Below are 15,781 nucleotides of genomic sequence, written 5' to 3'. Positions count from 1 at the left end.
GTACTTCCCTTCCAGATCTAAAATTACATTGAGTTTTTGCTGTTATGTTGAATGCATGTATTATTACATGTATTACAGCTGGATTCCCGCTGTGGTTGACAAATACGGCTTTTCTACAACTGGTTCTGGAAGGCAACTGATAGAGAGAATTTCACTTATAACTTTGTTTTCCAAGATGAAGGAACTCTATGGATATGGCTCACCATTAGAGCAAATTGGTAGTATTCCAGTTTTGCTTTACATTTGCTGTGATAGGAGATACAAATTATGTTTTGAAGGGCAAAATTTCAGAAGGGTGAATAGACTTGCAGTGAGTGTTCTTTGGTTATAAAGGACCCTGTTCTGCCACCTCTCCCATCACTAATGGGAGACTCATGCCATTATCATTTTTTATTTTAGATTTTGTCTCATTCCAGAGATTTTCTTTGCTTCTGTCAGGTAATTGCCTGTGCTAACAGCTGTTCTAAATTGCTTTCTTAAATTATTGTTTCTACAGTTGAGTTATCAATCACCAATTTTTTTGTTATTCCAGTTTAATACCATCTGAGTGCCTTATCAACCAGCACTTCGATTGAAAACAAAGAAAATGAGTTTTTAGGACAAACTGATTTTTCAGTATATTACTGTATGGTTTTTTTCATATGATGTTCTCACTGAATTATATAATAAAATTATATTTTTGGAATACAAAATATAAAAAATATTTCAATTAAACATTCAAATTTTAAAAAATACTCAGCTTTTGAAATACAGCTCATATTTTAATGTGTTCCATAGGCTTTTGGTCATAGTCTCAGATTTAGAGAATGTGCATTTTTATGTAAGCACTTTTCAGAAAAGTGGTGCACTTGAAAAATGTTGGTTGTGTCTTCTTAAGACTGTGCAACAAAAAAGAAAAGCATGATGTGTAGCAGTGCTAAGTGTGATTTGCTTTTATTTCCTTTTTTGTAATTTAGCTTAGATATTACCTGCTGGTGATCTTAATTTTGATAAAATTTGAGAGACAGTCACTTTCACCAGTGTCTCTTCCCTTGTCTTCAGTCACTCACCAATCACAAAAAATCCCTGCCATTTCCTTACCTCAGCAGTCACTTGCAAACTGGTGATGGAGAGGGATATGGGAAAGAGGTAAAGATGCGGAACAGAGTTTTGAGGGTTGAGTATGCCTAAAGGTGGTTAAAGGGAAGGGGAAGGCTCAGCAACCTAAGGCACTGAGGTTTCCTGTTTTTCATGTTGTCTGAGCTCCCTGGCATAAAAGTGGTGAGGATCCTAGGATATCTGGGAATACAACTGGGGTTTTGAAGAAGATAGCAGGTATCCTCTTGTCACAACAAATTCTGTATGTAGAAGCCTATGAAATAAGATAGCTATATGTTTTCTGTGGGAGAGAAGCTTTATTTAGACAATCTTCCTATGCTTCGTCAAACTTCAGCTCCTTTCTGGAGGAAGGCTTGTCAGAGGGAGGCTGTTCTTTTCTGCTCCTTCCCTAGCACAGCCAGGAGCTGCTGCAACTGCAGTTGGTAGAAACTAAAATGTAGAATGGAAATACTGATATACAACATTCCGATAATAATATTAACTTTCACAATCATGTAGCCAGCAAAGTAGGCTGTAAATTACACTTATTTGCAAAAATTACAGCTTGGGCAGCTTACATTGATCAGCTAAAGTCTAAAAGCAATTCCATTAAGGAGAAGTAAACATGTTTTGGATGATCAAATGGTGTGTAGGATGTCCAAGAAGGGCATTGGAGATCCCTTTACAGGGCCATGGTTAAGGATTCTAAAAGAATGGCACTGCAAAATATTAAGCTATCATTTTGCTGGAGAGAGATTGTTACTGCGTGATTGGATTTGGCTAACTGTTGTCAGTGCTTCATAGAACACAGCAATGCAAACCGTGACTTCTGTCTGCTTAAATGTTCAGGGTTTCCAGACAGAACTTCAGGATTTTTAAATTGCAGTTTACACAACCTGTTCTTAGAGTCTTTTTACTTTTCTAAATAGTGGCCTAATTTTAGTGGCAGTTACAGGTATCTCACCTGTGTGCCATCCACGAAAAACAATAGTCAGAAACTGCAGCTGAGGCTGACTGCTCAGTATGGGACCTCTGCCAGGTCATGTTTCCATAATTTTGGAAACACGCAAAAAGCAAAAGAAACAGGTCCATACTTTTAGGTATATGTATTCTGTTTGCATAGCCAGCAGTGCTTGCTTGTGTACCTGAAAGCACTGGGAAACCTAACTTCTGAATGATTTTGATACTTGTAGGCAGCAATGTCTTTTCTGTAGCTAAGCTGCTTAGGTAGGTGTGGAGTTTATGTAGTTGTGGCATCAGGAAAACAATACCAATGTTGATTAAAGCTGGAACATGTTTAACCCTTTCTCACAACCAGCTTAGAAAATTCAGATTTTCTACATACTGCTAACAACACATCCCATAAGGCTGTCTTCCAGTCTAACAAGTAGACATAAACCCAAAGGGGAGGTATTTCAGCTTAATTAAACTTAATGCATGTAAACAAGAAGGAGGAGACAAGGAATATCTCTTCTGCTTCTGTTCAGCTGCCCCTAATATAAATAGTTCTGTGATATATTGCTGCATATTAGATCTGACTGAGAGCTCCAACTTTGTTTTTTGCCAAAATTGAAAGAGAAATGAAATATATGTGTAGTGTCAAAATGGCATTTTTTGCTGAAACATTTCTACTAGCTCTATTATAGACCCTACTACTTTCAGACTGGGGAAATGTTCAATTTCATTTTGAGCTAAGGTTTGAAAGATTTGCTTCTTTTTGTTACGTAAGCACAGCAAAGGAAGAGAGCTCACACACATAAAACTAGCATCTACCAGATTAGTGTGCAGCCCCTCTGTCATGGTTTAACCCCAGCCAGCAACTAAGCACGACGCAGCCCCTCGCTCACTCCCCCAAGTTGGATTGGGGGGAGGAGAATCAGAAGGGTAAAAGTGACAAAACTCCTGAGTTGAGATAAAGACAGTTTAATAGGTAAAGCAAAAGCCGCGCACGCAAGCAAAGCAAACCAAGGAATTCACTCACCACTTCCCATGGGCAGGCAGGTGTTCAGCCATCTCCAGGACAGCAGGGCTCCATCGTGCCCAACAGTTACTTGGGAAGACAAACACCATCACTCGGAATGTCCTCCCCCTTCCTTCTTCCCCCAGCTTTATATGTTGAGCTTGATGTCCTATGGTCTGGAATACCCCTTTGGTCAGTTGGGGTCAGCAGTCCTGGCTGTGTCACCTCCCCTCTTGTGCCCCACCAGCCTCCTCGCTGGTGGGGTGAGAAGCAGAAAAGGGCTTGGCTCTGTGTAAGCCCTGCTCAGCAGTAAGGAAAACATCCCTGTATTATCAATGCTGTTTCCAGCACAAATCCAAAACATAGCCCCACACTAGCTACTATGAAGAAAATTAACTCTATCCTAGCCAAAACCAGCACACCCTCAATAGGACATAAATAGGCTCGTTTAGCCCCCTTTTTAAGGTTATAAAGCTCATACGGTTATTTTTGCCTCTGTTGATGTCCAGAGTTCTGTCACTAACATTTCATGGAATTCTGTAGTTAAACCATGTTTAATCTCAGAAATGGTACAAACAATTTCTGCCTTCTGTTTGAGATAGCACTTTGTGCTATTTTGTCCAGATTATTTGTTGTTACATTTCTTCTTTCATTTATAACTTACTTTTCTCCAAATAGCTCAATGACTCCTCCACAGTTAAAGGATCAGTCTATTCTCTTTGCTTACAGCATGTTTCATAAGAATCCTACCAACAGAAGACAAAAAGCCAGTCAACACACATGCCATTTAAACTGGACAACACACCTCCTTTTCTTGGCAGTCTCTGCTTCTCAGTTTGTTGATTTATGTGAGAAGAAAGCTATACCTGACACCACTTACAATTTTGGCTTGGCAGAATCAGTTTCATAAAAGAATTGCTTTCTTGAATTCAGTAGCTACTCGAATTTGCTGCCAGCGTGCTTTCTTAGGTCTCAATATATCTGAGAACAGTGTTGTTTATAATGCTGTCTCTCTGAGAAATGTTGTCACGGGATGACTATTCCACAAAGGGCTAAATCCCAATGTCCGCATCTTCTGTTCCACACGCAGCCACATTTTCATGCAATTCATCTAATATAGCTTTCAACATTTTGGTGGGTTAAGAGGTTGGTGCTCCAGAGTCTTTGTACAGCTGAAGAATTACATTCGTTTTGATGTTATACTCTGCTTTCATTCTAAAGATCTCCAGCTGAGATGTTTTACAAGACCACAAATTTTGTGTGACAAGCATTGTTTCCTTCTGAATCAGTTTTGAACTCTCAGGAACGTAAGAGCATGCTTTTTAAAAGAATTTACAGGATCATAAAGGTGGCTGTTACTGTCATGGAGAAAGCATAGGGAGTACGGGAGGGTTTCTATGAGAAAGCAATCCCTACTGAAGATGGGGTAAACTCTCAGTAGATACGAAGGAAAGGTTTAGTTTTAGTGTACTTTTTGCTTTGTGAATGTTTATTTTGGAAAATGTGTCTTTTAAAAACTTTTATTACAAAGTATTATTTTAATTGTGCTAATAAAGACAGAACTTTGAGGTGCAGTAGCACAGAAACAGTATCAAAAGAGTAATACTGAAAACAGCTTAACTCAGTAAAAGAAGAATAAAAAATAGATGTTCTTTCCTTAAGTAAGACATATGGATGATAGTGTGAAGATGATTTGAGAATGCACAAGTATCCTTAGTGGGACCACAGTATAAGTCAAAGGTGTCTGTTATTAGGGAGGGAAAAAGTGATACAGTTATGTACGTAATGACACAATTAATTTGGTAAATATTAAGCTGTAATAAAAATGGAATACTGCAACCATGAAATCTTTCTTTTTTCATAAGTCAGTATTAAATTGAAATTCAGCTTTTGAGATTTACCAGGGGACCTACTTGGGAAAATAACTGGCCACAGAGAAACAGCTCACAATGCCATCTAACTCCTGTGGGTATATAATCTGCATTGACCTAGGCTTGCTTCCAGGCAATTCTGACAGCTCTTCCACTCTTAAAGGGATTTTTGTCCTCTGCGATTAGTCAGTTAAGGTGCAGTAAGAAAATTGTATACATAACATGTGGAAGAATAATTCTACATAGTACATTATATCTATCAGAGCATTAATTATCATATAAACATGCTGAAGAATCAGATTTTTCTCTTAAAAAGATGAAAATAACCCAGAAAAATACCATGTAAGAGAAAATTGGTTCAGCCATTTGCAAAGAGCAAAGAATCATATTTCACACCATTACAGATGCATGAGTTGTGTTTTCTGATTAGTGTAGTTCTTGCAGATATCAACCAAAAATCTGTTGCTAAAGCTCCTTGCTTTTGTATTTAATATAGATTTCTTACTCTTTTAGACCCCTATAAATGTAGCTGTCTGTGGCCAGGTGCTGTGGAGAGTTAAGATTATCCCTTTTGTGGTTACTGCTTTTTCACAGATACTTCCTAAAGGACCTCTTGATTGTCATCGTGTTCCAGCTGGAATCTGCATAAGCACCTACACTGTCTTTCCGGTAGCATGTTTGGCCATGGAGGGTTTTAGATTTTGAAAGCCTGTGCTGCTCATTTGCTGTCTATAGTTGAATAAATGGGTGTCCTATGAATTACCTAGCTACTTGCTCTACAGGGCACAGGGAGGAAATTCCCTGAAAATGGTAAATTGCCTGAGGCTGTATAATGTTTGTTTGCAGGTAGAGGGCAGGCAGAGAAGGGTTGATTGTTGGTTGATTCCTGTTTGAGTTGAAACAGACTTCAGGAAAAAAAAAACAACAAAGAAGTAGTCTTGCTTTAAGAAATACCTAGTGAAGGTGAGGATAGCACAATCATTGCTTAGTTATTACCTTCACTGTTAAAAATTTGAACTTAACATCTTTTCCAAATTTGTTTAGCTTTGCTGTCTTGTTATGTTTTTGGCTGATAGATGTCTGCTCTTTATTGATCTTTATGAAATACATAAAAATACTGCATCACTGCATTTGAAACATTCTAGTTGTATCTTCACCTTCAAAAAGATTGCAGTGGGAACAATATTCTAACTCTTGCATGCTTAGCCAGGAAAAGGAGGCTGTGGAAAGAGGGCCATTGTTACTGTGGACAATAATCCCTGCCCTATGTAAGAAATGTAATGCTGAATAGCAAATTGATTTCAGCTACCCGTGCATGGCAAGGGAAAAATCTCAAACCACAACAAAAAAGTTGTGATCATTTGAGTGTTCAGTCTGGGACGCTACTGCAGTCCGCTTACTTTTTCTGTTGTTTCACAATAGTTAGCAATGAATAAAAATTAAAGCAATTGGTTTGACACTCTGGAGAGGCTTTCTAGAATTACTGGTAGAAAAGGAAAAAATAACTAAAAATGAAAAGTATTACTTGGTTTTACTCTGTGCTTTGGAGTGTTGGAGGAAGGAATTGGGGGAAAAAATTTAATCCTTTTTCTCTCTCTATCCATGTAGTATGAAATGGTTTTGGTTTATTCCTTATTTTTTTGTCAATGTGAGAAGTATAATTGAGAATGAGGTTTGGTTTTTGGCTTTTCTCCAATAAAAATAGTTTTGTCTTTATGAAGTTGCTTCTGTCCTTACCTCGTAGCAGGCTGAAGAGGGTAGTAGTTCTGCAGGAAAGGATCTGGGGTTATGTTGGACAAAAAATAAATCAATGATGTACTGTTGCAAAAAACCTCAGTCATCACTGCAGTATGTGTAAGGATGAGTATAGCCTGTAAAGCACAAGAAATAATCCTTATGCTATAGTCAGCATTTGCAAGGCCTTGGTTGTGCCCAGTATAGGATTCTGCATTTGAGGAAGAAGGTGGACCAGCTTGAGGTGAACCAAATGAAATTAATGAAAATGATCAGAGACATAGGAAGTTGGTCTCAGTTGAGGACTGGAGGAAATGGGGTTAATATGTCATGCAGTAAAGGAGAAAAAACCTTCAAGCATGATAATAGAGTTTAAAGGGGTACAAGTCTGCTGTGTAACAGCCTGTTCTCAAAAGCTATGGAAGGAAAGCAGCAATGGTTTTTCAACCGTGGGATGGACATAAGGAGGACACTGATGGTACAGATAAACATTGGAACAGTGGGATGAAGCTGCGGGATCTTTAGGAGCAGATCAAAGAAACATTTGTCCTGAGTGATAGAGGCACAGTTGAGTCTATCCTGAGGCATGTAAGTAGTACGAGGGTCTTAAAGACACCTTGGACCCTAATTTACAACTTTGATGTAGATTTTATTATTTAACATAAATGGTATTAAGTTATACATTTGGATTAGCTAAACTTTTTGGTTCTAAATGGCTGTAGTAAGCAATGAATGAAGTTTCTTATTGCTAGGAAATCGTCCTATTTCTACCCTACATCTCATCTCTGCCTTGGTGGTTTTTACCTAGGTTTACATACGGAAAACAGAACATGCAGGATCTCAATCTCTTTTTGTGCCACTGTTAACTAATTGCATCTCTAGGGATTTATTTGCCTGTTTTATCTCCATGTGAATGCTCTAAATGGGTCTATAAGACTTTGTATTTGAATGAGTCCTCTGTATCACCTTCTGTATGTGAGTTAGAGATGGGCCCTTCTGGTATTTTGCTGCTGATTCATTATTCCCCTGGCTGAGGGGCTGGCCAAGAAGACAGAAAACCACTGACCAGATCAGCAAGAGCAAATCTGGCTCAGTGTAAGCTGTTAAATGACTAGAACTTGTTGACTCATTTAATGTCTGCCTGGTTCCCATGGCTGGTATTTCCATCTTCAAACGAAGGTCACTTGAGGAGCATGCAATTATAGTGGCAGGAGTAAATCCATACCTTTCTATCATTTTTTCGGTACTGTTGGATAAAACAAAGCAAGCAATGGATTGATTTTATAGCATGGAAGTTATTTTGTGCGCTGGCAGTGACTGAAATACTCTTTTAAACTTAGATCCTACAGAATGTTCTTTACACAGTGAGTGTTTTTACTCATGATATATTAACAACTTTGATTCTGTTTTTCATCTGTTCTCTGTGACGCTTTTTCTCATATACTTTTACTGGCTGTTCAGAATACTAACTGCGCCCTATAATTGTAACAATTACAACAGCTATGCAATTGTTGTAGAAGGAATGTGGTAGTTTTGAAATGTCACCAGCATGCTAAATCAGTCAGTGTTCCTTTTCACTGGCTGATGGGAAAGTAAATAAAAATTCAGTGATTGGAAAAGATGGATGCTTTTTTTTTTTAATTATACCTTTGCTATAAAAATGTTTCAGTTTTAAATCAAATGTTTCATTTATTTTATTCTACTTACTGAACAGAAATACTTTATATTCTATTTTAAATGTTTCAGTTTTTTTAAAAAAACAACGTGACAATATGCACTTATTTCATCAGCACAAGGTGAAATGCCTGGATGTAGTCCCTGCTTTTCTTTCATATCTAAAAATGTTTCAGATGCAGAGAGTATCTGATACAGGATAAATTTCTCTATTTCATACAACAGTTTCCATTGAATCTTTTAACACACAACCCTAAGTTGTAGATTTCAACTACTGAAAGCAGTGAAATTTCTGTATGGTTTTTGGGTTTTGGTTTTTTTTTTTAATCAGAAGTCTGTTTCGTAGTATATTTCTTGTCATAGCTGTAGCTTGGAGTCCACTGTGAAAGCAGTAATTTGTCTTTTCTTTCAGGGAATGGGAAAAGTTGGAATATCAGTATTTCTGAGGAAATCTCTTAATACCAGATGTATTGTGAGAAGCGGGGAAGGGAAGATGTTTGTTTCTGTAATTGTTCCCTTTGCAGACTGATTTAAAAAAATTACTATGAGTGGAATGAGTTCTACACAGTTAATTGAGACCATATCAATTGATAGCAGTTGACAGTGTTTATTATCAAATAGCTAAAAATATGTCCTGTCCTTTGTGTCCCTGAGATAAGAGATGATATTCTGATGCATGTCTTTTCACAGGACCTGTTGTTCAGTGTGTGCGCTCTCAATATCGTCTCTACCATTGTCTGTGCTTTGGCAACAGCGATGTGTTGCATGCAGATGGTTTCTTCTGATCTTCTGCAAATGGTGAGTATGTTTCAGTGACAACACAGGATATTGTCCAACATAACATACTGTCCTTATCTCTGTATACTCATTTGTACCTACTTTTTGCTTGTAAACTTAAGCCTATTTGTGTGTCTTTGTGTAGTGTTAGAATGTGGGTGTACATGGGTGTATTTTTTTTATCTGCATGCATCTATATAAATACAGCATACAGATGTATGCAGTATGAATAGCTGCTGTGTTTAAAATGTTCACATGCTATATTACAGAGTTATAATCAGGATTTTGCAATTGGGACTATGTTATTTTTGTTAACAAGGTTATTAACGAGGTTCAGTTATATATGCACGTTAAATTTTCTGTCATTACATGTTTATTATCTTCAGTTTCCACACTATCCAGAGCAATTACTTAGCTTTGAGATACTATTTTTCACTGCTTTTCTGGTATGAGAACTATGGAGTATGAGAACTATGAGTTCAAAACTGGAACTTTTCACAGCCCTGTACCAGTAACAGTGTTTTCAAAGGAAAACAAGTTCAGCTTCAGAGTAGCACTTGTGTTTAAAACAAGAGGGAAAAGGATTATTAGTCTTCTGTATAGCCAGCTGCATTACAGGATACTGTCTTGTTTTGGTTGGACAAAGACAGCTTTCCTATCCCAGATGAGTGCTGTGATTCTGAAGGTTTCAATGTAATGTTGAAATAAAAAAGAAAAATTTTAAATCCTTTGTATTTTGCAGGCCAGGTATACTGTTTCTAACCCAGCTCTGTTACTGGCTAATCTAGGAAATTATCCTCTGTTTAATAAGAGAGGGCAAGCACACAAACCTAATACCAGTCATTTGTAAATCTCTCTTATTTTAAAAGTTTGCATAGATAGAATACTGGCCCAGCAAGTTAGCTGCAAACCATTTACACGACAGAGAAATGTTGTATAACCTGCCATGCAGGCATGTGGTTGATTTAGAAATAAATAAATAAATGAATGAATGAAAATACACTAGCTGCCATGGATATTGATTTGAGTTTAAGTGCAGGAATTAGAGAGATAAGGCTGTCCTTTATAGACAAGTGTTAAAGTCACTCGCTTACAAACTTAAAGAGTATCTTCAATCTGTGATCTGGTGTTTACTTCACATAGTAGCAGATAGAGTAAGTTAGGCACATATGTCTGCATAATGCCTACAAATGGTACATAAATGCATTTTTTCATATAGCACTGTGTATTCATATTGTGTGTTGTCATGGTTTAACCCCAGCCAGCAACTAAGCACCACGCAGCTGCTCACTCACTCCCTGCCCCCCCCCACAGTGGGATAGGGGACAAAATCAGGAAAAGAAGTAAGGAAAAGAAGTAAAACTCGTGGGTTGAGATAACAGTTTAATAGAATAGAAAAGAAGAAACTAGGAATGATAATGATAACACTAATAAAATTATAACAGTAATGATAAAAGGATTGGAATGTACAAATGACGCACAGTGCAATTGCTCACCACCCGCCGATTGACACCCAGTTAATCCCCGAGCAGCGATCCCCCCACTCCCACTCCCCCCAGTTTATATACTGGGCATGACGTCACACGGTATGGAACACCCCCTTGGCCAGTTTGGGTCAGCTGTCCTGGTTGTGTCCCCTCCCAGCTTCTCATGCCCCTCCAGCTTTCTCACTGGCTGGGCATCAGAAGCTGAAAAATCCTTGACTTTAGACTAAACACTACTTAGCAACAACTGAAAACATCAGTGTGTTATCAACATTCTTCTCATACCTACCTCAAAAACATAGCACTGTACCAGCTGCTAGGAAGACAATTAACTCTATCCCAGCTGAAACCAGGACATGTGTGCTTGTAGAAGCTTGTAAACAGTACTTATTTAATAGTTTTGTTTTGGATGTCAAACATATGACAAAAATAATCATGTCAGCTGGTGACACATTGTATTTTAAACAGGATTTTTTTAAGGATTTTTATCATATTGTGGGTATTCTTTCTCTTCATACACTTCCCCCCCCCATGATATTTGCTGCAAGAATGCCCATTGACTGAAGATCTTTTTCACCTTGCAGTGATGACAGAGAGATGAAGTGATCATCACACCTGGAAAGATCTGTCTGTCTAGTGTAACAATAGTAGCAGTGGTCCAGAAGTGTAACCATATATTGCAGGAATCTTAACCTACACTTAATTTTATGATATTTAGCAGTGTAAGAGGAATAAAGATGTATAGATGACAATGAACCAAGAATGATAACGAAGTGCTTCTGACAAGCATGTGCAAGAAGCAGTAATCTCAACAGGAAGTCAAATACCTTAAAAGCACATTAATTTTTCTCTCTGCCACTCATTCTTCACTTCTTCCCTAAAATTCTTTCCTTACCACCTGGCAATGCTGCCTGTCAACGTCTTTTTGCTTCCTATGCTTTGTGCTTCCAGTTTTCTGTCTTCTTGCTTAGTTGTCTGTTCTCCCAACCTATTCAGCTCCATTGATGAGACTTTTCATCCCTCTCTGCAGAAGAAGGGAATTATATCTTTCTTTCTGCTCAGTCCCAGTCTTTGTTTGTTTATCCTTAAGTTTTTCCCTTTCTTTTTTCAGGTTGCTGAGCCAGATTCCTACCAGGCCTAAGTAAGCGTAACTTCCCTGGGGCTACGCTGACTTAGACCAGCTGAACTCTGACCTGAAGATTTCTTTTTCTTTCACTATTTTCAGTCTATTGTCCCATGATCTGCAGTTCCATTTTCCTCTACTGCACCCAGAAATCTGATTTACTTCCTTTTTTCTTGCTTGTTAATGCTTGATTTGTGCTTTTTCTTTTTACTTTTCACTGAGGTATGCATCTTCTCTTAGCAGGGTTGTACCATGCTGGAAGTTTAAGATAGCAGCAGCAAGAGATACCACCCCTCTTAGATGAAAAGGTTTTAATGATTGTGCTGATTCTTTTACTCTGTTCTTACAGTATTCAAGAGCTACATAGGCTCTCCTGTAGGAAGAGGAGGCATAAAAATACAATTCCTAGCCAGCAAAAGCATGATGCAATAGGGAACATCCTCCTTGGACATCATTAGGTCATCAGTTTTGTGATTCATGTGCTGTGTTAGTGTTCTTGTCTCAGAAATTAATCAGTTAGAATGGTGTGCAACTTTCAAATAATTCCAAGTTTTCTTCTGGCGTGTTCTATGTGCTTCAGGTTTTATTGCCTAGCAACATAGAGCAGGTATAATACAGTCTCAAGAAAATCTGCAACAGTGCTTCATAAGTATCTGCTGTCTTGCTAACTTTTGCATACAGTGAGTATCTGATTCATACAAGCAGATTGACTGTTTTATTGGAAACTGCTACCTTCCGATGTACTGATATTTTAGTAAAAATGGCCTGGAAAGTATAAACACAAGCTGTCTGGTAGTAAGTGCAGATTAAATTTTCCAATGAATTTTAAGGAGTTTTTTGGGTTAAAAATAATCCCACCAAACAAACAATTGGTTTCAAGCATTAAGGAAAAAATATTGCAAAAAATTGCAAACTATTTTTGTTGCATTATATTTTAGTTTCCATTAGTTTTTAATTTTGTACTGTCATATGGGACACAAAAGCATATTTTCCTAGGTTGTTCCGTCTTTGAGTTGACTGTTTCAGAAAGTACCCCAAATTTTTCACCTCACTTTAACCTTTCTCACCCTGTTAAGTATAAACAGTTGCTCAGGGGAAAAAAAAAACCCTACCAATTGTACTAAAGCTGCAAGAGTAAGTGATACCATAGTTAAAGATTGAAATTGCTTTTGCTATGTGTTTCACTACTTTAGACAGTTTAAGGCTGCACTCCATTATAGGGCTTCCCAGAATTGTTCTTTCTGTGTACACACCCCTCCAGCAGATAAATGTGAATCAAATCAGATTATATCAAGGTTCTGTAATGTGAAGAAACATCTCTTAATAACCAAGCTGTCACTTCCTTGATATTTTATTTGTTACCTAAGGCAGTTTCAGTTTTCGTCTTGTCTAATGAATGGCTACTGCAAAAATTCACCCTGTTTTCTTCAAAAGGTAGCTGCCTGAATTAAATATAGAAATACAAGAAATTATGCCCACTGTGGCCAAGCTAAAGCACGAAGTACACCTATTCCATGAAGTACACCTATTCCAGTCCTTCTTCCACTCCAAATATGTTTATACAGTACTTATCCTAGAAGTACTGGCACTGATATCATTCAGTGTATTCTGATTTTATCACCATCACTGTTAGTGACTGTTCCTCATGTTATGTGATATCTAAAACAATCTGTTATTTTGTAAAGGAAATAAGGTAATGATGACACATGCCAGCTGTAACATTTAATTACTGTTTTCATCAGCCATAATGATAATTCGGCATGTCATTAACTTAATAGGCTGTAGTTAATATTTCTACTCAAACACCTCAAATAAAGAACCTCTGTATAAGGATAATATCTTGCTGGCATTGTTTAACCCCTTACCCTGGTGAAATAGTAATAAAAAAAACCCCTTCAGGATGAAGCTTCACATTAAGTGAGAATTGATTTTAAATTATTACATAATTTTTATTATTTAACCTAATTATTTCAAAACCTAAATATTACATTTTTTGGCACAAAGCTCACTTAAAGGTCCTGTAAAGCCCAGATGACAGTCCTTTTAGAAATATGCATTGCGAATGACATACATCCATAGAAACATCCTAACTGTAAATATGGTTGGATAAATATTCCCCTCACCCCCAACCACAAATAAAAAGGTAAAACAAACCTTTGGCGCAGGAAAGCTTTTGACATTTTTAGAAAACACACCATTTTCCATTTCACATTTTATTGGCAGAATAAGAATATTTAATATTTAAGTCTATTTAAAATATGGTCAGTACTTGAAGAAAGATGTAGTGTCACAGACTAGTCCTTCTGAGACTACAGAGCTAATGGCTTGTGCTGGTTATAGGAACAGCAACTGCAAAAGAACAGAGCAGAAAAAATTGAATCTGTGTTTTCCTTATCAAAGTATCTTCTGTGTTGCAGTTTCCCTTTAAAATCAAGGACAAACTAGAAGAGTCAGCCATGATCCTTCTGTTACTGCAGACAATTAGTATCTGCATTTCCCTCCAGGAGACAGTGATTCCAGTGTTTAAGAAAAGCAAAAAGCAACCTGTCCAGGAGAAGAACAGTTAATTGAAGACAGAATCATAGACCCAAGTATATTGCAAAGAGTTTTTCCTATAGATAACGTGCCAATATTTAAGTATATGCAATTAGAAATTTTTATTTCCCATTCCCAAGAATTAGCAGATTTTTATAAATGGCATATAGAGACTGAAATTAGGATAACAAACCCCGGAGTCCCCAAAGGACTCATTTCAGAGTTACACAGTAAATTTATTAAATGTGATATGGAAGGCAGAGGTAATTACATACAGATATGGGAAATACTCTAGATAAGAAGATTCTTTTAAAGCACTAGTCACGTACTGATGTATAGCAATTACTGATTTAGGTATGTCATAGTTGCTAAGCAGTGAATCCTAGCACTGTCCTTTAGATGGAGTCAATAGTGCTGATCAGCTGCAGAATATGTAGAATAGAGGATGTCTTTCTTGATGTTTAGTGGGGATGTCCCATACCTGGAAATACTGATGAAGAGTTCTTAGTCTCACAGATCTCAGGTAGAAGGACGTACCATATTTTATCACACTGGGTAACTGTTTCATTAGAGAATTATATTTACATTTCTTATCTGCTGTTTCTTCAGTTCCTTAATTGAGACTTCTCTGTCAGCTTTAACTTCGATATACTCCAAATATTCAGAACATAAATAGTAAACTCCAGTCATTCTGGTCACTCCAGTGACCAGCTTCTAGATGACCTCTCAGTGAAGAGCTGGAAATTTGGTCTGACAATAAAAAAAGGAAGTGAATTTTACAATCTTATTCATGGTGTTTATTTCACCTTGAAAAGCCAGAAACTGAGAGGAGAGTTCTGTTATTCTACAAAGCACTGCTGCCTTCACTGGGAAGTGATGGCATATGTGTCTTGCTACAGGTTCTAAGCTTGCTGAGGTCACTGGTGTCCAGCCCTACATCCCTGGCTGTGTGGAGTTCTCAGTGCTATGGTATACAGACCCTTGAGCATAACTGCATTTTCAGAAAACTTCTACCTCTTCTGCTCCCGCTGCAAGTGGTGTGCTTCTAACATTTGTGTTTCTAATTCTCTGCTTGTTAACAACTGACGCCATGGCTAACTTCTGTATTGAATACAGGTCCAAGAAGTGGGTACAAAACCACACCATTGTACAGCTTTCTTGTTTACTCTGCTGCAGCCGAATGGCACGTTTTATTCTTCCCTCATAACTGCAAACCAAGTAACAAAGTAGTCATCAGTATGAAATAAAGATGAGGGCTGTTTAAAGCAGGCTCTGTAACTCTGTCAAAGTTAAGCGTGCCCAGTTAAAACACAAAAATCTGTGTACAATGTGTGCACTATGTTGCACATCCATTTTAGCACACGCACCAATCTACGTATAATGCCTATTAGGTATCAGACACGTTCTACAGACTAAAGTAAGGCCATCTTTAGGCTAAGGATGAGAAAGAACCCTCATGTGTGTAATAGTTTGAATGCCAAGTTTCAAACATAAGGTTGGCTATTTCCTAAAAAAAGCACGAATATTAGATCTGTATTTCACTGCC

General features: G+C 37.6%; 1 protein-coding gene across 8 annotated transcripts in view; it reads left to right on the top strand.

Moving 5' to 3' along the window:
- The window catches only part of FAM189A1 (family with sequence similarity 189 member A1), a 180,077-nt gene that overhangs the window by 124,794 nt on the left and 39,502 nt on the right, over positions 1–15,781 (top strand). For all 8 annotated transcript variants that reach the window (XR_003923596.2, XR_003923595.2, XR_003923594.2 and 5 more), the window contains exon 5: positions 9,007–9,114. Coding sequence is in view for 4 of the 8 variants with exons in the window: in XM_030015729.2 (XP_029871589.1) it covers positions 9,007–9,114 (108 nt within the window). In the remaining 4 variants the exon portion in view is untranslated. The remainder of the gene's footprint in view (positions 1–9,006; positions 9,115–15,781) is intronic.

The sequence above is a fragment of the Aquila chrysaetos genome, chromosome 5, assembly GCF_900496995.4.
Source record: "Aquila chrysaetos chrysaetos chromosome 5, bAquChr1.4, whole genome shotgun sequence".
Taxonomy (NCBI): domain Eukaryota; kingdom Metazoa; phylum Chordata; class Aves; order Accipitriformes; family Accipitridae; genus Aquila; species Aquila chrysaetos.
This window is presented reverse-complemented; position numbering and strand designations above follow the sequence as displayed.